The 24738-nt window shown below is 38.5% G+C and overlaps 1 protein-coding gene across 2 annotated transcripts; it reads left to right on the top strand.

Annotated features, from left to right (window-relative positions):
- Nucleotides 1–1185: 1185 nt before the first annotated feature.
- mmp11a (matrix metallopeptidase 11a) lies at nucleotides 1186–24459 on the top strand. 2 transcript variants are annotated; one of them, XM_081349858.1, is made up of 9 exons: nucleotides 1186–1300; nucleotides 1441–1547; nucleotides 11819–12069; nucleotides 15317–15460; nucleotides 16375–16508; nucleotides 17466–17683; nucleotides 19571–19775; nucleotides 21234–21497; nucleotides 23598–24459. In XM_081349858.1, the coding sequence occupies exons 2-9, from the start codon at nucleotides 1479–1481 to the stop codon at nucleotides 23714–23716; spliced, it is 1404 nt and encodes a 467-aa protein (XP_081205984.1). In that variant the 5' UTR covers nucleotides 1186–1300; nucleotides 1441–1478; the 3' UTR covers nucleotides 23717–24459. The 2 variants fall into 2 exon arrangements, with proteins under 2 accessions (XP_081205984.1, XP_081205983.1); XM_081349857.1 differs by lacking the exons at nucleotides 1186–1300; nucleotides 1441–1547 and adding an exon at nucleotides 5812–5943.
- Nucleotides 24460–24738: the final 279 nt, after the last annotated feature.

Raw genomic sequence — 24738 nt, forward strand, 5'->3', positions numbered from 1 at the left:
TTGTCAATGTTATTTACTTTTTGTGTTTAGATTAAACAATTGATGTTTACTGATGTTAATCTAATTGGTAAAAACTTCCAGCCCATCATCCCATTGGTTTTACATTAAAGGGATAGTTCAGGATTTTAGACATGAATCTCTATAGCTTCCCCATAAGCAGTGTGGTGCATTGACCATGACTTACCCCCGACAGCGTCCTGTGAGCCGAGCTCCGGTCCAGTTTTGGTCAAGATGAAATTAGTCCGGCAAGTTTGCTGGGGTCACGGCAATAAAGCTTTTTTCTTCTCAAATCAATATGTGTTCAAAAGAGTGATATATTTGCGTCACAAAACCGCTGTCTATGGAGAGGTCAGACCTCGTAATGGCTTGGCACTATTTTCTCCCCCGTCATATCGCTGCGCGCTGCCGCTACCTACAGCCAGCTGGGAGCCGCGCACGTGTCACTTTGTTTACAGCTCGTAAAGAGAACGATAACATGTCTGACTACAGCAGCGACGATGACAACATTGACTTCGACACACAGCCAAAATGATATCTTTTGGGATATCAAAGGATAGCTTCTTTATCTTCGCCAGTTTGGAGTTCACATTGAAGCCCAGAGCAATGAGCCAAAGTCGCCTCAGAGCAACATCTGCCACAGGAAATCTTTGAAATGTGTGAGGAGAAAGCGCCACATCTTTGTTTGTACAGTCCGGATAGTCACAATTCCGCACCATTTTCTACAAAGCTTGTACAAACTGATCGCTCTTGGTGAGTAGCTATGTTAGCTCGTTCGTGTAGCTGTTCTGAGCACGTAAACACTGCTGTAAACACTGCCGAACAACTGAAAAAGTGGTGTGCGCCTGCGCGGCTCCCAGCTGGCTGTAGGTAGCGGCAGCGCGCAGTGATATGACAGGGGAGAAAATAGTGCCAAGCCATTACGAGGTCTGACCTCTCCATAGACAACGTTTTAGAGACGCAAATATATCACTCTTTTGAACACATATTGATTTGAGAAGAAAAAAGCTTTATTGCCGTGACCCCAGCAAACTTGCCGGACTAATTTCATCTTGACCAAAACTGGACCGGAGCTCGGCTCACAGGACGCTGTCGGGGGTAAGTCATGGTCAATGCACCACACTGCTTATGGGGAAGCTATAGAGATTCATGTCTAAAATCCTGAACTATCCCTTTAACTTGTGGTCAGATTTTGATAAGGTGAGGTAATGGGATGCATGTTGTGACTCTCTGGGCTTCCTGTTTTCCTCTTCTGGGCTCATTGGGGAAATTCTCTGCTATGAGCTCATCCCCATCTATGCAGGTGAACTTTCTTGGAGTTAACTCATACACCCATGACATTTGCATGTAAAATAATATCATGTATATATATGTGCGTGCAGGAGATGCATCGTTCATCTGGGCATATGAGTTAGCAAATATGTTTTTCTTTCTTTAACAAAGATTACATAAACATTGTAGGTCGATGCAGTGGCAAAGCTATGAACCTTCCAAGAGGCTTACCAGGGGAGGGAAAAACAACATCTGAGGCTCATGGCGGGGCTTTAAAAGTAAGTGAAGCCTCATTAGTTTTATTTGTGGCCTCCTGCACCTGCATCTTTGGTACACCCACATGCAGAGTTAAAAAGGCAATTCAAACACTAACTTGGACATACATAAGCACATTCCATAATGGAACAAATTAAAGGAATAGTTCACTTAAAAATGAAAATGATGTCTTCGTTTACTCACCCTATGGTTGTTTCAAACCTGTATGAATTTCATTCTTCCGCTGAACACAAAGGAAAATATTTTGAAGAATGTCGGTAACCAGACAGTTAATGGACCCCATTGATTTCCATGATCCTTTAATCTATAATGAATGATTGACTGAAAATGTTCTTAATCATATTTGTGTTTATTGTATTGTACTTCAACCTCTTGATCATAGAAGCTAACACAATAATTGTGGTATTTTAGTCATTACAGACATAGACAAAAACCATATGTAGAATGAGCAAAGATCTGTGGTCCTTTCATCACTTCTGTAAACAGAATTCCAAAAGCCAGTTAACTAAAAGAAGAGCTTAATTCTTTTTATAGTTAGTGGTCATGCATGGTCTGATTTTGCATGAACTTAAATTGGCTGTTAATGTACAATAAAGTTAGAAAGAAAATGATAAATGGAATCAGAGTTTGATTTTGCCTGCAGCTAAGAGTGGGTTTTTCAAACTCAGAGCGATATCTCCCCATTATCTTTCTGAGTCGGTCTCGAGACATTGTGTGCTAACGCTATAGGGCACCCCCCTCCTCCCTCGAATACCAAAGCCTGATTGCATTGCGCAAGTAAAAATGACTGGCCAATGGCGTTTGAGTACACAAGTGAGGGACGAAGCCATTCACTATATAGCTTAGCGCTCATTGGCATTGCCTCAGATATCTTTCTCCTTCAAGAAACAAGCATTGGATTGCTTCCTGCTGTTGACGACACTCTAAGAGGACGCCGCATTCACTTGCTGTTACCCTTCTGCGATCCAGCAGAGACACAGTGTCCATCAAGGAGTGTTGTGCGTGCAGTGGACCTATTGAGTTCCCCGATGCACATGATGCGTGTATTTGTGTACTCTGCTTGGGTTGTGCTCATGCAGAGGCAGTGCTGGATAGGCCTGACTGTTCTTTCTGTGAGAAAATGATGGTTAGAACCCTCTGTGGAAGGAGTTCTACCATCCTGAACTGTGCACGGGCTGCCTCCTCACCTCCACCTTCCGTTGCCATCGAGCATAAAAGTCACAACGACTGAGCACTGTATGGGCAGCCTGGTGGTCCTTCAGCATAACTTATGGCTGACACTGATGGAGATGAGGAACTCTGAGAAGGTGCAGTTACTGGGCATGCTCATAAGCCCCCATGGCCTCTTTGGTGACGCTGTGGGTTCTTTATCGGGGAAGTTCCGCGAAGCCCAAAAGTAGTCCAAGGCACTTAGGCATTTCCTGCCTAAAAGGGCGGTAGCTCCTCCAGAGCGAGGCGAGTCGAGTCGTTCCGTGCCGAGCCGAGTCGTACCACCTAGTGGAAAAGCGCCATAAGAGGCAGGGGCTCCACCCAAGTAAGCCAGTGCCTGAGCTTCAGCCGCGTTCTTGATGTGAGTGGTCAGAGGAGGAGAACATCTTACAACGTAGACAGCAAACCGGCAAGCAAAAGAGTTCACCTTGCTGTGTTGCACCCACCTGTTCCCTTGCCAGTTGATAAAAATCGACAGTGAGCAAATCGTGTTCTTCACTGAGGTGAACAATTTAACCTCCGCTTCTCCAACCAGGCTCCAAATCATCTAGACTTTCTGAGGATGTAGCCTCCATTGTCCGTGAAATGTGCCTCTCCCTGACAGCATTTCCATGCCACAATTCAGACGGCCAGGAACATTGACTGCCCGTATCAATAGGAGGTTCCTGACCACCCACAAAAGGAAACGTTCCGTCAGCCAAGGCAGAAAGGCAAATATGCCTTTGCCCCAGTCAAGATTATGCCACTGGTGTTTCAAAAGATCAGGGAGGAAAAGGAGACTGTGCTGCTGGTTGCGCCGAACTGGCCCAACCAGCCATGGCTTCCAGAACTAGGGGAACTTCTGGTGGCTCCCCCATAGCTGATGCTGTTATGGAGGCACCTGCTGTCTCAAGCGATGGGCACTATATAGCACCCCAGACCAGAGCTATAGGACCTGCATGTCTGGCTGGTCAGTGCAAGGAGTAGGCATTGAATGTGCCACAAAGGGTCGAGAGCCCCGTCGACCAGACGCCTTTATGCTTTAAAATGGAAAAATAAAATAAAATCCTGGTGTAAGGCAAAAAATGAGGACCCATCGACCAGCTATGTCTGTTATTATGTTGTTTCTACAGGATTGTTTGGATAACGGGGCACACCATCCACTCTAAAGGGTGTATGTGGCATTTCATTGATTGTCGCACAGTAGGTAATCACAGTTTGGTGTCAGGGTTTCTGAGCGGAGCGAGATGGCTGTTACCTAACCTGGTACCTGCCTGGATTTGTCTTTGGTGCTAGCACACTTTCCGAGCCACTTTTTGAACCGCTGCATGCTATGGAGCTGAAAGTGCTCTCATTCAAGACATGCTTTCATGTTGTTTATGCCGTTTAGAGCACAGGTTATAAAGCTGAAGCATTTGCTCCTCAGGAGACCATGCCTGTCCCACATCCTTTATGCCCTGTTTGTGCTTTGCATGCGTATGTGGACAGGTCTAGTCATTTTAGACTGTCAAAGCAGCTGTTTGTCTGTTTCAGAGGTTGCTGTAAAGGTCTGCCACTTTCGAAAGAGCGCTTGTCTCATTGGATTGTGGAAGCTATAGTGTTGGCATATGCTTCTAAAATGAGACTTGCCTCTTCATGGGCTTGGAATAAAGGGATGTCGATTCAGGACATTTGTTCAGTGGCAGGTTGGTCTTAGAACAGCTTTGCTAGATTTTACAACCTTGAGATTCCCTCATTTGCACCACATGTTTTGTTTGTGCAGGATATGTAAGCTGATCATTTTATGGCTGTTTGCAACGATTGGCCACACCCTTCTCTGTGAGCTGTGTGGTTTCAACTCTGTCTGGTACAGACTAGGTAGGCCTACCTAGAGTAGACCCGACCTACTCTAGACCTAGTATAGGTCGGGTACTGTGTTCTGATGCACTGGCTCGGCTGCTTTGATTGGAGTATTTAGCATTTATTCCCAGCCATAGCAAAAACGCTTGAGCTGTTTGTGTGCTTGTTTTGTCGCTTTACATTAGTGACAGATGTCGCTTGTTTATTCATCAGTTTGGTGCTTGCATGCGTTAAACGCTTGCAAGTGTTTGTATACTGTTATAATATGCTTTACTATTTCATTTGTGTTTTCTCTTTACCAGAGTGTTACCGTTGGGTCAGCCCCTCACCCTGGAGTGTATCATTCGTTAAGCTATACCTACGTGGTTAGTTGTGTGTGTGATCATCATGGGTTTGTGTGTTGATGTAAAGGATGCCACACGCTGAATCGCCCTTCCACAGTATAATTCCCTTGTCATCATTTTATTCTGCACAACTGCTTGAAATTATGAAATAACTGCCAGGACTCCATAGAGCTGAGAATGTTTACATGAACAAAATAGAAAATAGTCTACATTGCCTATTCAATAATTTTAGCTATTCTCATTTGCTATTTTTTTTAAACAATAAAAATTAGATCAATTTAGCATAGAATCAATTTGCTTCGCTGCCCACGACTGTGTCAATCAGCTACATTTCCATGTGCATCGTAAAAACGCGGATGTTTAGGAAAGCGCTGCGGCAATTTTTTGTGCCATCTAGTGGTTAAGAGGAGAATCAATCAAATGCGCCTTTGTATGTATGTACAAATGTTCTTTACAATATAGCGCTAACCAAATAGATTATTCTACAGTTTCTTCCCCTATAAATCTTAGATAGGCCTATCTACATCAAAAATATGAGTCTTTCCCTAAAATGTTACACATTTAGAGAACACGCAGGTCTAGTGGAAATTACATTTGGAAGTTATCCAAATCTGACCGAATTAGGGAGTTTTTTTTCGTATGCTAGATTAGGCTGCAGGCTATTGATCAGCTCTCTTCAGAGGCAAGAGTTAAAAGTCACGTGGTGAGACAGGGCAACATTGTCACTCCGGCCCATAAGAAAAAAAGAAAAAAAAAACTCCGGTGTATTTGAGGAAAGAGAACAAAGAAATCATTGCATATAAATTACTGCAGTCTCCGCAGCAGCAGTCGCACAGGCATTGCGCGAGTTGTTTGCACCGCTACCTCCCATCGCATTTCCACTTCCAGCAGTGGAGCTCGAGGATACAGGAGGAGGATGCAGGTCTCCGGGCTTCTGTCAGGCGCTTTCGCTCTGCATGTGCTCCTGACCGTGAGATGCATGCCTTTGCATGGGGGGCGAGAACTGATGAAGCACAAAGAGCCCCCGGTGAGTTTATTAATGCCAGTAGTCTTATTTCATACATTTGATGTATTGTTTCGTTCCAGCTCTTGAAAACCGGTAGGCTGCTGTTAAGTTATTGTACGTTTTACCGTTGTAACTTGCCACAAAGTTGTAAAGTTTGAGTTTTACTTGAAAAAATCTAATAATATGCTTTTTTATTTTACTTTCATGTAACGTGACAAATAGGGCAACATTAACAAAGCTAAATTTGTTGAGATTTGGCTTGTTACCAGACTCGCATATTGGGTTATACATAATCATCATGAATCATAAATTGTAAAACGTCGTCTGAAGCCTCTACAATTACGAGCCAGAACCTGTTATTTTCATCTGGGATTGTTAACGTTTTATGATTCAGGATTAGTAAAGAATGCTTATGAGAGCAAGTTTGTCTCATTTAACTGTTTAACTGCCACTAAATGCTGTATTTTCCATCAATTTAAAATATACTAATAACCTTATACTGTTCCATACATTTGAAGTGTTTGCTTGCTTAATAAAATCACCCAATCAACAAAAATGACCTAATTTTTTATTTATACCCTATATTTGAAGTGTTTGTTTGCTTATTACAATGACCTGTGATCATAATCTGAGTACTGAAGAATTGCTTTTTAGTGTTGTGTTTATGATGACTCAGGTGTAAAATTTGTATATAATGCTGTCAGTTTGTTCCCCCGGCGATGACAAAAGAGCGAGGGATTGTGCAGGCATGGGCAAGTTTGTGTTTCTGTGCCATCTGGAGGGACACACACTCCGTCTCTCTCACACATGGATGCATAGCCTACTGTAGAGAGAATTTAGGGAATGTGAGAAACCGCTTTGTCCTTGTTCCAGTTACGATTATTTTGTACTGGGACTATAAGAGCAGTTTTATTGGGTCTGTTGGTGCTTATATGCTTATTGTGTTAATTTAAATTTTTTGTGGAAAAATTAAGCCTCAATTTGGTGCAAGGTTTATATGATTAAATTTTAATAAAGTTTTATGTATGATCAAATTAGATACTGTGTATCAGACATGTAAATCAGAACCTTATCTGTTTGGTCATCTTGAAATTATCTCCATCTTAACTTAAGACTACATGGGAAATTGTATACTTATGCAATTTATCAGTGAGTGTTTACGTCATGTCCGTAAATTAAGAAAAGGTTTGTCCGGTCCGGCTCCTATAGTGCGTGTATTGTGCAGTAGACTTGTGGTAGTGGCTTAAAGACTTATTTTTGTGTGAAGAAAGCCGGGGAGTTTTGATGTCACAATGTAATGTCATGTAATAACTTTCGCTCTCATAAAATCACCTGCAACCAAGGGTACACCGCAAACCATCATCCGCTTAGAATAGCAGAGATGAAGCCAAACTCACAAAATGACAAATACAAACCACTGGAGGGCCAAAAGTTACATATTGTAGAATTAAAAGTATCTGTAACACAGCCTCTGAAGTGTAAGTGAAATCACCTGCAAACCAAACAGCATTTCCATCACAACACAAGGAACATTGTGGTTTACGTATATAGTCAAGAGATTATAAGGCTCACTCACCTTAACTTAATGGGAAAATGCCCCTGCTGTGATTTTGTCAGGGTCATTCAAGGAAAGCGTGATATCAGTTTCATGACTTCCTGAAAGTGCCAAAGCAGGAATATGTGTGTGTGGGAGAGGGAGAAAATAGTTTTATGTGAATAAACCAGGTGCCAAAATCCTTCAAGCATTGACCCAAACTTTGAAACATTTACTACAGCTGGTAGATATAGAGGACTGAGCTGCTGGGGATAAAGTTTAACATGAGCACTGGTGCATAAACAGTATCTGGGAGCTTATCACTGAAAGCTACTTGAAAGTCTCCTTTAGTCCTGCACTGGACCGCTCATCACTCCCAAAGTCAGCTGCAGCTTCTAGGGGATTTACCTGTGAATATTTGTTCAAATGGTAATCCTTTAAAGCTTCATTTATCTTGCCATGAAGAGCTGTGATATGTTGGTGTAAGGATTAGCTTTTCTTTTACTCACCCTGTCTGATGTCTGTAAACCAGATGGACAGTAACTCATATCTTAGATCCTGCTCTCTAGCCATCCAAAAAGTATTTATGGGGTCAAAAGGCTCATTTAAGTACTTTTGATAAATGTGTAAATATCCTAAATCATACATATTCCAACATACACCATGATCCTTTTACCTTAATTTTTACTTAAAGCTACACTGTGTAGGATTTTCTCCCATCTAGCGGTGAAATTGTTTATGACTACCAACTGAATATTACTTTCTAGCCCCTCCCATTCCGAGGGCGTTTTAACTCCTACGGTGGCCGTATTATCTCAAATCTGCCGCCAGTCGTGAGTGCTCTCCCCCTTGCATTCGTCACGGTGCCACTGAGTGTAAAAACGCGAAAGGCGAATATCGAATTTCCAGGTATGTCCCTCTTTGGCACATGTATTTTCAAGATGGAGGCGCAACATGGCTGCCGACATTCGAGCGACTCGCTCGTATGTATTCTAAATGGCAGATTCTACGCTTACGAGAAAACTTGATTAGTTGGTAGAAGTAATTACACATTAATTGAGCACATATCATTTTGAAAGAACAAAGTTTTTTTTTTTTTAAATTTAAAAAATTACACAGTGTAGCTTTAAAGTAGTTATCTTAAGGAGACCGACTCAGTTGTTCGTGAAATAATCTTGCTTTATGAGTTAAATGTGATGTGTGGGATTTTTGCATTACTAGTCGTCAAAATGATAAAAATAATAATTGTTTCCAAACATTTTTCCCAAACAGTCCTACGTCTTCCAGTGGTTGCATAAATAGAATGGAAAAATTTTAATCATTTTTGGTTTAAACTTAGGGCTTGAATCACTTTAAAGTATTAGCCTTAAATCACTGTTTTACTACTGAAAGTGGCTTGTACTTTCAGTTAGTTGAAAGCAATGAGAAAAATCCTAACAATTAATCCATTATGCATGTCACTTGACATTTTTTGCAACATAATGGTCCCATATTCACACAATATCACTCTCTCTTATCAATCTTCCTCAACAAAGGTTTCTGAGACTCAGATATCGTTAACCTTAAATTTGGTGATTCTGGATCTCTGCTGGTGATTCGCAGTAAACTAGGGCATAGTTCTGGGAAACAGCACATAGGGGCAAACAAGATGCACTCAGATGCACCGTGTCAGGTCCTCTTATCAGGATTTCCCCTGTGCTGAAAGCACGTGTGAACACTGGAGAGAGGCGGGGGGACGTGGGAGCTCTAGGCAGAGACAGGCTGTGTTCTATGAGAGTGAGGCTCAAGCACAGACCTCCACTGGCAAATCTAACCACACGTGAAAGGAGACAGCAGCATTTATAACTTGGCTTTGTCTGGGAGGCGTATCTGAAACATGAATTAAGTCGAACTATACAGGCAAAACGCTGACTCTAAATATTTCCAGCATTAAAAAAATGAATCAGAAAGCATTGTTGGCTAGCTTTCAAACTCTCTGAGACAAGTTTTTTTTCTCCCTGTCTGATGACTGTGAACCCATTAATCACTGACCCAGAATTTTGATCCCACTCTAAAAGGTATTTTCAGTAGCTCTAGGGTCAGACGGTTCATTTAAACAGAGTTGATAAAAGTGGACAGCTACATTCTCACACATATCTTGCTTCCATTAACTGCAGTAAACCCATAGCATTCCTTTCTATGGCCGCTTGGTTTCCATTTTGTGTATATAAAGTGCAATTTTGTTGCTTTAATCTCTTCGGACATTTAATGAAATAAACTGCTTAAACATTGTGTTTTGGCAGAACATCAAGGCACCTTGGGCAATGCTTTCTCTTTAGATTACACACACACTCACACACATGAAAAAAACAACCTATTGTGTTGACTTCATTCCCCCCTGCATAGTATAGTCAAATGTGACTGTGTCCTAACTTGCCCTCCATTTTTGAGAAGTGGATCATACACATAAACTTTGAACTGGAGTTCTAAAAACATGCATTGTAAATGAACAATGCAGAAAGTGTGTGCCAGATGTGGAATGTGTGTGTTATTATTCCAGGATAATGTCCGATCTCTCCCACTGATAGGTCAGGAGTCATGATGCTGTCAGAATGTTATGATGAGATAAACAACTGAGAAAATAATGAATTTAATCAAGCATCTGCTTTGAATTTTACTGTCAGTTTGGTCCATGACATTTGATTGAGGGTAAGTGCTTAGCGTAAATATTTTAAGTGAAAAAAGATGATGCCATACACTTTTAGAATATTATTAGAAGAAGAATATGTCTGTGAATATAGACGTTTCATGAGCTGTAGGTGTATTTTGTGAAAGCAACATACATACATTTCTAAGAACTTGACATATGCATTTTAAACTAGAATGTTTCTTATTGTGGACACCCCTATTTGTCATTGACTCATAAGTGTATTAATACAGTAAGAAATACCTGCAACTTAGTCCAAAACACAAAGAGCATAATGAACCTGAACGGTCTGTGCACATGTTTGAAATCAATGTGCTGGTCTCGCTCAGAGACCAGGGCACATTCCATAGTTCCTGCTGGGCATTGTCTCCAATATAGCAGCTCTTGCTCACGCATGAGGAGTCACCGATGAGCCTCCGTCCCTGGGAGAGAGACACAGGGTCACAGAGGGGAAAGCGTTTAGCCTGTTTGCCGTTTTTTTTTTGCAAACGTCCTAAACATTTTATAATATGTTGTAAACCAGTCGGGGGAAAAAAGCAAGGGCGCCAACAATCTTGTCAGGACTGTGCTTTTTTCTTCCTGTCCAAAGGAAGACATAACGATAACATAAAAGTCACACTGTAAAAACTTAAAATCTTCAAATTGTAAAATTTTTCACTTTTTAAAATGCATTTAGGTTCTTATGATTGTATGTAAGTATTTAGACATCTGGAGTTGGTAAAAGTGGGTAAAAGGCAAGACTTGAAAGCTGAAACATCCTGAAGTTTAAAACCTCTGTAAATGCCTCAAAACTTCTGGCTAAAAGCACCACAGTGCTGCCCAAGGCATTCTTCTCTGTCTTTAACGCCCATGTTAATGAACAGCCATTTCCTCCAAAGTATGTTTAGGGACACTAAGCAGTCCATCCGCAATCATATCTCACAGTTAGTAAACAGCATCAACCATGGGAAAAACATGATTTTTCTTTTTGTATCAGATTAGGTCGGCTTGGCTTGTTTGTTTTTATTTAATGTTCCTTAACATAGTTTATTTTCATTATCATGAACTGTTTCCTTGCCAAAAAAATGTATGTATATATATAGGTAGTACACTACCGTTCAATAGTTTGAGGTCGGTAATAATTTTTAAATGTTTTCGAAAAAAGTCTCTTATGCTCACCAATGCTGCATTTATTTGATCACAAATACAGTAAAAACTGTAATACTCATGTTATGACAAATTTAAAATAACTTTTTTGTAATTTATTCCTGTGAATTTTTGTCACATGATCCTTCAGAAAACATTTCAATATGCTGATTTGTTGCTCAAGAAACATTTATTATTATTATCAATGTTGAAAAAAGATGTGCTGCTTTTGTGGATACAAAAGGATTCTTTGCATTTATTTACATTAAAGATCTAGATTATTTATTTAGAAATCTTTTGTAACATTATAAATGTTTTTACTGTCACTTTTGATCGATTTAATGCATCCTTGCTGAATTAAAGTATTAATTTCTTAAAAAAAATAAAAATAAATCTTACTAACCCCAAATTTTTTAACATTAGTGTCAACTTTATTCAATTCATTGAGCTTGCGTTAAACTTCACTTACTCTCACAAGAGCATTACAACACACTGTCCATTGTTGTCCATTACCAATAAGTTCATGCAGGTCTTCCATCTTTCCATAACAGAGTTTGCCACAGATTCCTCATTCGCTCTCTGAGAAGAGGAGAGACAGGGTCCACCTCCATCACCCTCAGGACACCTTTAAACCTCAAGCAAAGGGTGAGCCGCTCAGGAACAGCTCCGGGGGTGTAGGTCCACTGCGCTGTGGCGTCCCAGACTACCCCGACCAGAGAGAGGTGCATCTCAGCAGGCACCCCCGACAGAAACGCTTTGTGATTTTTGGAGGACGCTGGCCAAAAACTAGCCTCACTTACAAGTAAGGTGTACAAGAAAACTACAAATATATATATATAGATAGATATATAGATAGATAGATATATATGGCAGGTGGGGGGGCATAATTATTAACATCATGGATATTAATTGTATGATTTCATTAATATTCAGTAGGTGCTTTAGACCTTCCTGTTATTCCATTCACTCCATAATAATATCAATAATAGATAAATAATAACAAGTGATTAAAAGTTTGTGGGGGCATGTTGCATCCAGGATTAGTATAGTTTTATTATAGTTAACTAAAATACATGTTAACGGGAAATAAAATATATAAAACATTTCTTCCTTTAATTTAGTTCAACTTGATAGAAAAAATAACTCAAAATTAAACTGAAATAAAAGTTTTACTGAAATTAAACTATACTGTCATAAAAAAAAAAGACAACAAAATTACTAAAACTTTAACCAAAGTGAAATAAAAACTATGAACGTATCTCAGTCAGGGATACTATAATAACAGTGATCCCATATTGGTTGAAATCCCTTAAAATATTATTACATGGTTTATAATTTATTATTTAACAACAACAAGTCATAATAATAATAATCCTGATAGCTTTCTAGAATTGTATACAATATTGTTGGCTCTGAGAGAAATTGCTTTTGTTCCTGTCGCTTTGGATAAAAGCATTTGCCAAATATAAAATAATAATAATAATACTTATTATTATATAAAACACACAATTATTAGTTTTATATTATTATTGTAATATTAAAATATTTAATTATTATTATTATAATCACACATTTTAGAAAAGGGTCTTTTTTATTATTTTGATGATTGTTGTCCAACACATTTACGTTCTTTAACAAAACCATTTTTTTTTTTTTTTTTTACTTTTCTTTGTGAAGAATAATAAGGTGCGTCTCAATTCGCATACTTATACTACATACTTTTAGGGCGTAGTATAAGTAGGCGAATTGAGACGTAGCAACTGAAAAGATCTGGAACTTGTTTAAAACTTTTGCAGCAAAAGTAGATATTTTTGAGTGTGTAGCAAAAGAATGCACAAGCTTTGGCACATACTATCACGTCATACAATTGCATCTTTAACAGTTGCTCTCTGTCGCATCCTGTCACAGTAAACTGGCCTGTCAATCATCTTGTCACAGTTAAAAGCTTTTATAATTATTTCATATCAGAGAGAAATGCAGAAGCACGTTGATCTGCAGTCACGGGTCTGTCATGCAGAGGAGTGTCTCAAAATCTTTTTGTTTTCAACAAAAGAGTAATTTCCCCATTTTTTTCAATATCAGAATTGTAGTAATGTTTGTGCACTGATAGCACATTCTATCTCTGTTCTGATCATACCTAAGCAGACAGTTTATGTGGAGGAATGCAGGGGCATTATAGTCAGACCTGTGAGGGAGAAAAAAAGGCCCGTCTTTGAAAAAGAAAGTAATCAGCCACATTTGTACAAGAATCTATTCACAGGCAGCACAGTGTGGATGTATCCGGTGGAAGATGTATACACTGTTTTCTTTCTATGGTCGTGTCGCTCTGGATTGTCCTTTGTGTAACAGTTTTATGGCTGAATACAAGGGTGTGTACAATGTAGATTAGAATGGGACAGTATAAGATAAACTAGATGTTTACATTGAAATATAGTATATATATAGGGTGACCATACGTCCTGTTTAACCTGTTTAATTTCGAGATCGCCCAAAATGCCCGGGATTCGGCTTTTGCTTTCTACAGTCACCATTCATTATGTTTGCATTATTACATTATTTGACACTGACACGTACGTGCCAGCTTTGCAGGTCATGCATTCTGCTTCACAAGGATCCCGACCAAGATGAAAACAAAGGAATTTTCTTAGCAATGCTAAAACGCACATCAACCGATTACTTGTTTAGCGTTCATGTAAACACTACATTCAGATTCACCAATCGGAATTAATTCAGTCCTATTGAATCAAAAGGTGTGTATGTAAACAAAATGAATGGCGACGAGAAAGCAAAAGCCGAATCCCGGATATTTTGGGCGATCTCGAAATCCATGTCCTGGAATATGGTCACCCTAATATATATATATATATATATATATATATGTGTGTGTGTGTGTGTGTGTGTGTGTGTGTGTGTGTGTGTATGTATATATATATATATATATATTAGAAAATGCGCATTTATATATATATATATATATATATATATATACATAATGGTTGTGATTGTGAATATAATTCACACAACGAAGGAGAATCAAAATAAACTTTAATCACAAACACTCTTGGAACTTAAATACATGGAACAAAGGGATCTAATTGGGAAACAGCTGAAAAGAATGACTAATCAAGGAGACTAACAAGAACTCAGGCAGGCAGGAAACAGAAACAAAGAAAACAAGACTCAAACTGAACATAACAGAATATACGTGTTACAATATAGTCATAGTAATGCTATTGCGAATTTTTTCTTTTGCTATATTGGAGCATATAAGAACACAAAAATAGATTTGTTGTAGTTTCCATTCACTGCTATAGAAGTTTACCTAACTATGAAGACTTGTGCTTCTGAGAACCCCAGAAATGGGAAAAGCATAAACACAAGAACAGAAGCATAAAAAAAAAAAATGGTATCAAATTCTAAGCCGGAGGGGCTGAATGAATCGAGACACATTCCATGACACAGACAGGTGTGTGGGCCCTCTGATAAAGCTTGGCTTCCTTTATTAAAATGCGCATTTCTAAATAATCTCCGATACAAGTAGAAACAGCTTTTATAAGTTCCTGTTAACTTGAGCTACACAAATTGTTACTGCTGTTCAACACAAACATTTGAAGAATGCTCAATTAAGTGCTCACATTTGTGTGCATGACTATAATAAAACGTTTTGCCCAAATTGTTAGTGAAGATCAAGAACAGTCTGATATGATACAGTGTCTGAAGTTACATGATTCCTGGTGAGTTCTGCTCCTGTCAGAGAACTGGGTCATAAAGCTGCACACATAATACCACTACAACCGCAGTTTCATTATGCTCATAAAATAACCAATCAGAGCACATTATGAGGTCATGTGACATGCTCACCAGACAGATGCCTATGGTGATGAATAATAAAGACGAATCACTGGTGGTCTCTGATGTGGGTTTGTGTCGGTTGGTGGTCCAGCAGTGAAAGACTGGTGGTCCGAAACACAATGTGTTTATGCAGGAGCAAAAGTGATCACATGTTTTTTGTTGATAAACTTTGAGCATTTCTCAAATTCTTTGTTCAGGATCCAGCGCTTCCCATGGCAGATGAGCGAGGATAAAGTGAGGCGAGTTTTACTGGAGGCTCTCAAGGTCTGGAGTGATGTCACACCTCTCACCTTTACTGAGGTTAGCAACCAAGAGGCCGACATAGTCATTGACTTCACAAGGTAAAAAAAACAAACACCTTTCACTATGCAACAAAAATACAAATCGAAGGATTGGGAATTTTGTAATTTTTGCTTTAGGTCTCCAGCTTCCTAAACCACTAATAAGACTTGATAGTGACATCAGTTGGCATAAATGCAGTACCATGCAAAATCATGGTCTCTGTTACAGTTTTTTCTGAAATACCCTCTTCATAGATGTATTTGTCATCTTTTATTACGTTATCCTGCAAACAAAGTGTCCAATAATACAAGCATTACAAGATAAAGTGAGTATTAGTGTAGTATTCAGTATAACTATAATATAGAATGATAGTATAGAACAGCACATTATAATAAAGTACAAAACAAGTAAAGTACAGATGATATAGTATAGTACAGTACAGTGCAGTATAATATACACTACCGTTCAAAAATTGGAAGAAAATAGAAGATTTTTTTATATTTTTGAAAGAAGTCTATTATGCTCAAGAAGGCTGCATTTATTTGATCAGAAATACAGTAAAAATAGTATTATTTTGAAAAATAATTTCTTATTATTATGAATCTTGCAGATAGTTGCATAAATTTTTTGTGGGAACTGCGATAAAAATAATTCAGAATTCTATTAGGAATAGAAAGTTTAAAAGAACAGCATATATTCGAAATATAAAACTTATAATGTCTCTACTGTCACGTCCGATCAATGCCTGAATAATCTCACTGACCCAACTGGTAGAGTGCTGTAGTAAAGTACAATATACTATAGTACAGTAGCATTCTACTGGACATGCAATCTCAAGATAGCAGAATAAAATAGCTTTTTCTTGACCCCATTCATTTTAATTTCATGTTTTCATATGCATGTCTTTAGGTATAAAACTAAAGAAATGAATATATGGAAAAACGTTACATTATTACTATATATCCTATATTAGGTACTGGCATGGTGATAATTTGCCATTTGATGGCCCTGGTGGGATCCTGGCTCATGCTTTTTTCCCAAGGACGCACCGGGAGGGAGACATTCATTTTGACTATGATGAGTCCTGGACGGTGGGCAATGAACTTGGTAAGTGGTAAAGATAAAATCCTCATCTTACTGCTTCACTGCCTGCCTCTTTCTTGGAAAACTTTAAATCCCTGATACAGATAACACATTCTTGGGATCAGTAAATCAGTGAATGTATCATAGATTATGCTTTCAACACACCTATTAAAAAATTACCTGTAAAGTTCTGATTCATCTCTGAATCGCTTTAAGACTTTGTGCAGACAAGCAGATTTTTTTTTTTTTTTGCATATCTGACACAAATCTCAAACACGATCCACATTTCACTGATTAAACCAATCAGACCGATTAAAAGTGTGACGTGTGTGCATACAAGTTTGTTTTAATGTGTAATGTTGCTTAAAATACATTTTAGCTGTGTCCAAAACCGCTCACTCGTTCACTCATTCACTAATCCCTATATAGTGTATGGCATTTGAGTGCACTATATCTGCAAGGAGTGAACGAAACGCGGAGCAGTCCTCTCCGCATTGGATTGTGGGAAATAGTGCTTCAGAAAGTGTACATCGAATGTACACTCGAATTCAGAGAGGATTGTGGGTAAAAGTAGTGAATGATTGTAGGGAATGATGTTGTTCACTCAGAATTCGGAAACCACCACAAAATGGCCGACACCTGATATAGTGCACCATATAGTGGTTAGGGAGCGGTTTCGGACACACCTTTTAAGTTCAGCAACTCAGTGAGATGTCATGACAGACATAAGCAGGGGCAAATTTTCTAGTTTTATGTCTCTCATTCCACACTGAGAGCAACACTCAGCTGTTGGATAAGAAAGCCTCTCGGCATCCTGCTAACGTTTACATCATTGCTACAGAAACTGATGTAGAAGCACCAGATACTGACGGATCAGAAGAGATTAGAAAAACAAAATGGCAATCATTCCTTAAGATCATATTTGAAAACCAAATCAGATTTGTGTGAAAAAAAAGGATAATTTCATTTGTCATCCTACAGGAACAGACCTTCTTCAGGTGGCAACACATGAGTTTGGCCATGTCCTGGGTCTACAGCATTCTTTGGTGCCTGGGGCCATCATGTCCCCGTTTTACAGCTTCTCCTATCCTCTCCAGCTCAGTGAGGATGACAAGAAAGGGATCCAATACCTCTACGGCCCCCGACCGCAAGCCCCGCCCCAAGTCCCTATGGAAACCAATGAGATTATCACCAGTGCAGTGAGTCGCCAAACGATCATCCCGCTTCACAGTTTATCTGCGGTCAATTACACTTGAGAAATTGTTATTAACATTGAAAAGAATTAAATGAATGTCAGCAGCAACATCAACAGCATAATGTTTATTACCAAAAATATTGCATTTATGGTGGTAAATACCAATTATATCCATTTAAAAGGCATTTATAGGCATTTAAAATAGAAGTGAATGGGGCCAATCTGTTAATGTTAAAATACTCATTATTTCATTAGTATAGACATACACTCACCTATTAGGATTATTAGGAACACATGTTCAATTTCTCATTAATGTAATTATCTAATCAACCAATCACATGGCAGTTGCTTCAATGCATTTAGGGGTGTGGTCCTGGTCAAGACAATCTCCTGAACTCCAAACTGAATGTCAGATGGGAAAGAAAGGTGATTTAAGCAATTTTGAGCGTGGCATGGTTGTTGGTGCCAGACGGGCCAGTCTGAGTATTTCACAATCTGCTCAGTTACTGGGATTTTCACGCACAACCATTTCTAGGGTTTACAAAGAATGGTGTGAAAAGGGACAAACATTCAGTATGCGGCAGTCCTGTGGGCGAAAATGCCTTGTTGATGCTAGAGGTCAGAGAAGAATGGGCCGACTGATTCAAGCTGATAGAAGAGCAACTTTGACTGAAATAACCACTCGTTACAACCGAGGTATGCAGCAAAGCATTTGTGAAGCCACAACAAGCACAACCTTGAGGCGGATGGCCTACAACAGCAGAAGACCCCACCGGGTACCACTCATCTCCACTACAAATAGGAAAAAGGGGCTACAATTTGCACAAGCTCACCAAAATTGGACAGTTGAAGACTGGAAAAATGTTGCCTGGTCTGATGAGTCTCGATTTCTGTTGAGACATTCAGATGGTAGAGTCAGAATTTGGCGTTAACAGAATGAGAACATGGATCCATCATGCCTTGTTACCACTGTGCAGGCTGGTGGTGGTGGTGTAATGGTGTGGGGGATGTTTTCTTGGCACACTTTAGGCCCCTTAGTGCCAATTGGGCATCGTTTAAATGCCACGGCCTACCTGAGCATTGTTTCTGACCATGTCCATCCCTTTATGACCACCATGCACCCATCCTCTGATGGCTACTTCCAGCAGGATAATGCACCATGTCACAAAGCTCGAATCATTTCAAATTGGTTTCTTGAACATGACAATGAGTTCACTGTACTAAAATGGCCCCCACAGTCACCAGATCTCAACCCAAAAGAGCATCTTTGGGATGTGGTGGAACGGGAGCTTCGTGCCCTGGATGTGCATCCCACAAATCTCCATCAACTGCAAGATGCTATCCTATCAATATGGGCCAACATTTCTAAAGAATGCTTTCAGCACCTTGTTGAATCAATGCCACGTAGAATTAAGGCAGTTCTGAAGGCGAAAGGGGGTCAAACACAGTATTAGTATGGTGTTCCTAATAATCCTTTAGGTGAGTGTTAGATGTAAACAATTTGTGTTAACATTTTAGTGTGAAAAAAACATTTACTAACCTTTTCTGTGTGAAGTTATATCCAATTTTACAACTTAAACTCTAAAACCTTAAAATGTCCTAAAATTATGATTTAAACAGCTCTACAGCTCAAATAATATTTTAATAATTAATCTCCATTGTAAGTGCTTCACTTTAACCTAAATTTTTCCATTCCTTTTCCAGAGACAGATCATAATTTTTCTTTTGTGGTAATAAATGTTATTAATATTATTGTAATAGAATTGTGTCATTGTATTATACCAAGAATATTCCTAAAATATGAAGTATTGTAAATTAGTTCATCTATATGCTCCCTTTATTCTCACTCCCGTTATTCCATCTCTTCTTCTCCCGCTGTCATCGTCTGTAGCCTGACGCTTGTCAAACAGATTTCGATGCTGTGTCTATAATCCGTGGGGAATTGTTCTTCTTCAAGGCCAGCTATGCCTGGCGCATCAGGGAGGGCCGTCTGCAGGCGGGATACCCTGCCTTGGCCTCCCGACACTGGAGGGGCATTCCAGAGAAAATAGGCGCCGCCTATGAAGACAAAAAGGGCAATATCTGGTTCTTTGAAGGTGGGTGAGTGCAACACCGGTGGCTGACTGTGGTGATTTGTGGTTGGAGGACAGGATCAGACAGGCCTGGTTACGTACATATCTATGGTGACTGGTGGTGCGGTACTTCCCCTTGACCCATATATGAAGCATCCTGAATTGTGCCTCTAATGCAGGGCATGATAAAACATGACCATGAAGAACAAATGCTACTAACAACAGATAAAAACACTTGTGTTGTGCAGTGCAGTATCTAAACAGAATTGTACGCTGTAGGTTGTTACTGTTGCTGAGATGGTACTTTCTCTGAATGAATTTCACTGAGCGTTACAATATTGAGAATTTGGTTGAAATTTAGTGCATTTAGACTAGCATAGGTGCAGTCAGTCAAACATGGGGTACATTATAATGCTGTAAATGTACTTCATTTTTTCACCATTAGAGGGAGCACCTGTGACTGACTCAAGACAATTTTATCTTCTTGAATGTCTTAAATTCACTTTTTAATAATACTTTTTCATGTATTCTATTGAGATTCTGTCCTTTTAAAGCTTTAGAGGGCTATATGGTACATTTTTATACTGATTTATATGCTAACTTCTGCGGCAAAAACATCTTCTTACGCCATATTAAAATATAGATCATTCAAAAGGCTAAATATATCAGGATTTTGTTGTTATTTTTCACCCAGTGTGGCAACTCATAATGTAATAACTACTAGGGCTTGTCAAAAGATTAATCGCGATTAATCGCATCCAAAATAAAAGTTTGTGTTTAAATAATATATGTGTGTGTACTGTGTATAATTAAATTTGTATATATAAATACACACACATGCTTGTATATATTTAAGAAAAATGTGTAATTTTTATATAAAAAAATTATATTTATATATAATATAAATTATATATAAATATATACAGTATATGTATGCAAATATTTCTTAAATATATACATGCATGTGTGTGTATTTATATATACAAAATAATTATACACAGTACACACACATATATTATGTAAACACAAACTTTTTATTTTGGATGCGATTAATCGCGATTAATCTTTTGACAGCCCTAGTAATAACAAAGCACAATGTAATAGGTATTGCATAATTAATGTAATACAAATGTTTATAATGTAATAATTTTGTCAAAATGTAATAAAATCTTGAGCTCATAATGCGATAATTTTCCAATGTAATAACTATTTTTCACATATTGTACTAGTCATGATTCCAATTTTTTGTCTTGTGTTTTGTAGGACTTTTATGTTGAAGTTCTCTTTGTTTCTGTGTTCATTCCTGTGGCCATGTTTGTAGTTTTGTAGTTTTTCCTGTTGATTAGTCTTCCCCAGGTGTGTCTGTTTACTTGTTATCTTGTAAAGCTTGTTTGCCCCTGTGTATATATTTATACTGAATTAAAATCATACAATAATCCAGTCATATTTATAACAAACTCTTTCCCTTGTGTCTTGTGTAAGGTTCCAACTACTGGGTGTTTGATGCAGAGCACAAGATAGCTGGACCAGACCCTCTGCAGACTATAGGCCTCCCTGTCACACACATTCAGGCTGCACTGCGCTTAAAGGAGCACCACGGCCCCCATACATACTTTTTCAAGTCAGGAAACTACTGGCGTTTGGATCCCCAAGAGAACAGAGTGGACACAACCTTCCCACGCAGCATTCAGCAGGACTGGCGGGGCGTCCCTGAAGAGATTGATGCTGCCTTCCAGGATGATCGCGGTACTTCCAGCTCAGTCTTTTTAATACATATCGGTGAATGTTAATATTAACATGAAAGAAATCAGGTCTCATAAGTTAAGAAAGTTTGTTGAAAGTTTTTAAATGAATCGAGTGACTGATTCAATAACCCATTTATAAATCGCTTGCATAATCTCTGAATGAATCAGCCGTTTTGAACCAATCGTTTTGAATTAAAGGTAGGGTAGGGAATTGACCCTTCGCTGGGAGTTTGATTGACAGGCCATCTGACCAATCATAATCCGCCATCCGCCGTATCCGCCATTTTTGTCTGACAAATCAGTCAGGAGAGTTAGTAGATTAACTTTGGAGGATTTTAATTTGAAAAACGGAGTGTACTGATGTCTTTCCGTGGTTAAAACAACATTCCTTCTGATGTTCATTCATGTTTATTTCATGCTATAAATTAACTAGAAGGAAGAGATGATTAAGTTAGATGAGCTTTAACTGAGACTCTACAGCCATCTGTCATACACATTAAAGAGCCACAAAACGGTATTTATTGTTTAAAGTTCTTTAAAAAATGACCACATTTGAAAGTTGTGAGTTTGTTTCACATCAAAAGTAACCTGGTCTGTCCTGTCTGTCAGCGCGTTGTCAGTGTCCTCTCTGCTCCGCGATGTATTTTTCACTGCGTGGAGTGGCCTGAGAGCGGCGTAGCTAATCGGACATAGCAACAGTAACTAAAGGCGGCGGGTTTTTGCGAACGGTCAATAGAAAGCCTAAGTCCCTCCCCTTCCGGTGGACCACCATGGGACCTTATTTCGGCAAAATATTGTATGGTAGTCAATGGCGAGAGACAACAAATATTTTGATCTCGTTTGAATTGTGCCCTGAATTACACATATGATGTTTGTCAATTTAAAAGATACATTTTAAAGTCAAGAAAGTCACAGTTTGATGTAAAACTGTTGAGGTATAAGACTGTGAAAATACGTAATTACAAAGATTACAAACCCAAAAGGCGCACATGTGACGTCATACCTTTTCTCTCAATGAATGAAGCTAACTTTACTGAAGCTAACGTCTGTCATTTTTTCTATAGTCTTACGTTATAACCGTAACGTTTCGCCGTCATGCCTGAGTGTTTTGAACCAGACTGCACACATACGAGCAACGGTGACGTACATAGTGCGAGACGAGAGATGTAGTTCATTGAGCGATTTTCACATAAAACTAAATGTTATGTTCTGTTTTATGACAAACTGCGACTTTCTTGACTTTCATAATTATCTGTTAAATTGACAAACATCATATGTGTAATTCAGGGTAATTCAGATGGAATAAAAAGATAAGTTGTCTATCGCCATTCAACTCCATTAAATACATCTAAATGCCACTTCAGACACAGATTCTTTGCCACCTCTGCAATTCAAAGATTTATTATGTTGATACTGATTTGATTGGTAACAGCCGGTTGTGTCTTATTATTCTGATTGAATTTATTGATTAAATGGAAGAATTAACATAAAAGATGATGGATCATTAAATCTATTTGTAACTGAAGCTGCACATGAACGTATGTGACATATGAACGAAATGACTTCAATGATTTTCAGTCACTTTGACCCAGAAAAAACATTTTCTGCATTATACCTAGACTTTTTTAGTGGATTAAACTCAAAATATTTTGGTGGGTCGAAGTGACTCAAAAAGATGCAGCATGTCACGTTCACAGAATAAAGGCACTCATAGCTTCTTAATTCAGTATACTACAATTGTACTGTGGTCATTTTCTTATTTTGGTGAGCTTCACATTGATTTGCTTCAACATTATGGTGCTTCAATCCAGGAGAGGGAATTGGAAAGACATGTCATAGGCAGTCGTTTGATTTGCCACTGCTCTGCCAATTTGAATTGGTGAGTGTGACAGACCTCTGACAGAAGAGGGCGATATTTCAGCAGCAGCAGTCGGTGTCAGTTGTTTTGAATCAAGTTGTTACATGACATACTACTTGTGCACACTCACTTTACATTTTATAATTGCAGTTTAATAAATACATTGGTTTATGAATGCAAAAACATTTCCCATTTATGCTTTTTCTTGCATGAGATCGTCTAAAACTGTTTTGTACTCTACAGGCTTTGCCATCTTCATCAGTCGCCGACAGTACTGGAAGTTTGACCCAGTTCAGCGCAAGGTTTTGGAAGGTTTCCCGCGCTACATTGGTGCAGACTTCTTTGGATGTAACATGCCATAAACCCTCAGGAAATATTTCTGTCTCTTTCACCATGTTTTCACTCTCTGGTTTGAAGCATACAGTGTAAATTTCCCAACATTTTCATGATGACGAACTGTACTATGTATCTTAAGTTCTTTTTCCCCCGGCCATTTCTCTTCACTTCACCTCAAAAATGTCTGATTAATCTAATTTCTTCTCAGGAAATCTTGCACATCTGAGCTTTATGAACCACGAGCAGCTATCTGTATTTGTTGTATATCAAGCAACCACTGTGTAAGAAGACATAAATACCCTGTTGTTAAGGTGCTAAATAAGGTGCTAAACATGTGTCAGGGATCTTTGCACCAGTTGCAATGTCCGTAACTCTTATCTCGAAGTTTTTACAATTATTTGCAAGTTATACTGTATCTTAAACTGTGCAGTTTGTATTAATTAATCACACACATCACGTTTTTTTCAGAACACAAACTCTTGACAAGTAAGCATTTGTTTATGATGTTGAGACTGTATGTTAGACTAATATACCGACAGACTAACTGGCACTCTTCAGTGCAGGACACTGACAATGTTTTAAATCTCCTTTTTTTTAAATATACAAGCTTGGAATTTTTTTCACATCGTCTGTGTACATTTTTTTCTTCTATATTTTCTCAAGTTTTTTATCTTTTACACTATTTTCTTCTGCTTTTCATATTTACTGTGTAAATACTTTTATATAAAATGTGTGTTGTATTTTGGTACAATTAAAATATTCCCAGACCACTTATTTGTCCGAACTTTTCTGTGATCCACTTGTTTATAATTGTAGTTTTATTCATAATTATATTTATAGTTTTATTTGTAATTTTATTTGCAAATGTATTTATTTATAATGGATCATTCATTCATTCACTCACTCCAGTCAATGAAAACAAATAGACTACAAGCAGAAAAAGTTGTCGTGAAAAAAGCCTACGTTTTATTCATATAACAAATATAGGCCTTTACATTTTTCAAAACAATATTTGTATAATCTATTCATTCACAATTTATAAAAAACA

This window comes from Scardinius erythrophthalmus, assembly GCF_964197995.2.
Source record: "Scardinius erythrophthalmus genome assembly, chromosome: 20".
Taxonomy (NCBI): Eukaryota; Metazoa; Chordata; class Actinopteri; order Cypriniformes; family Leuciscidae; genus Scardinius; species Scardinius erythrophthalmus.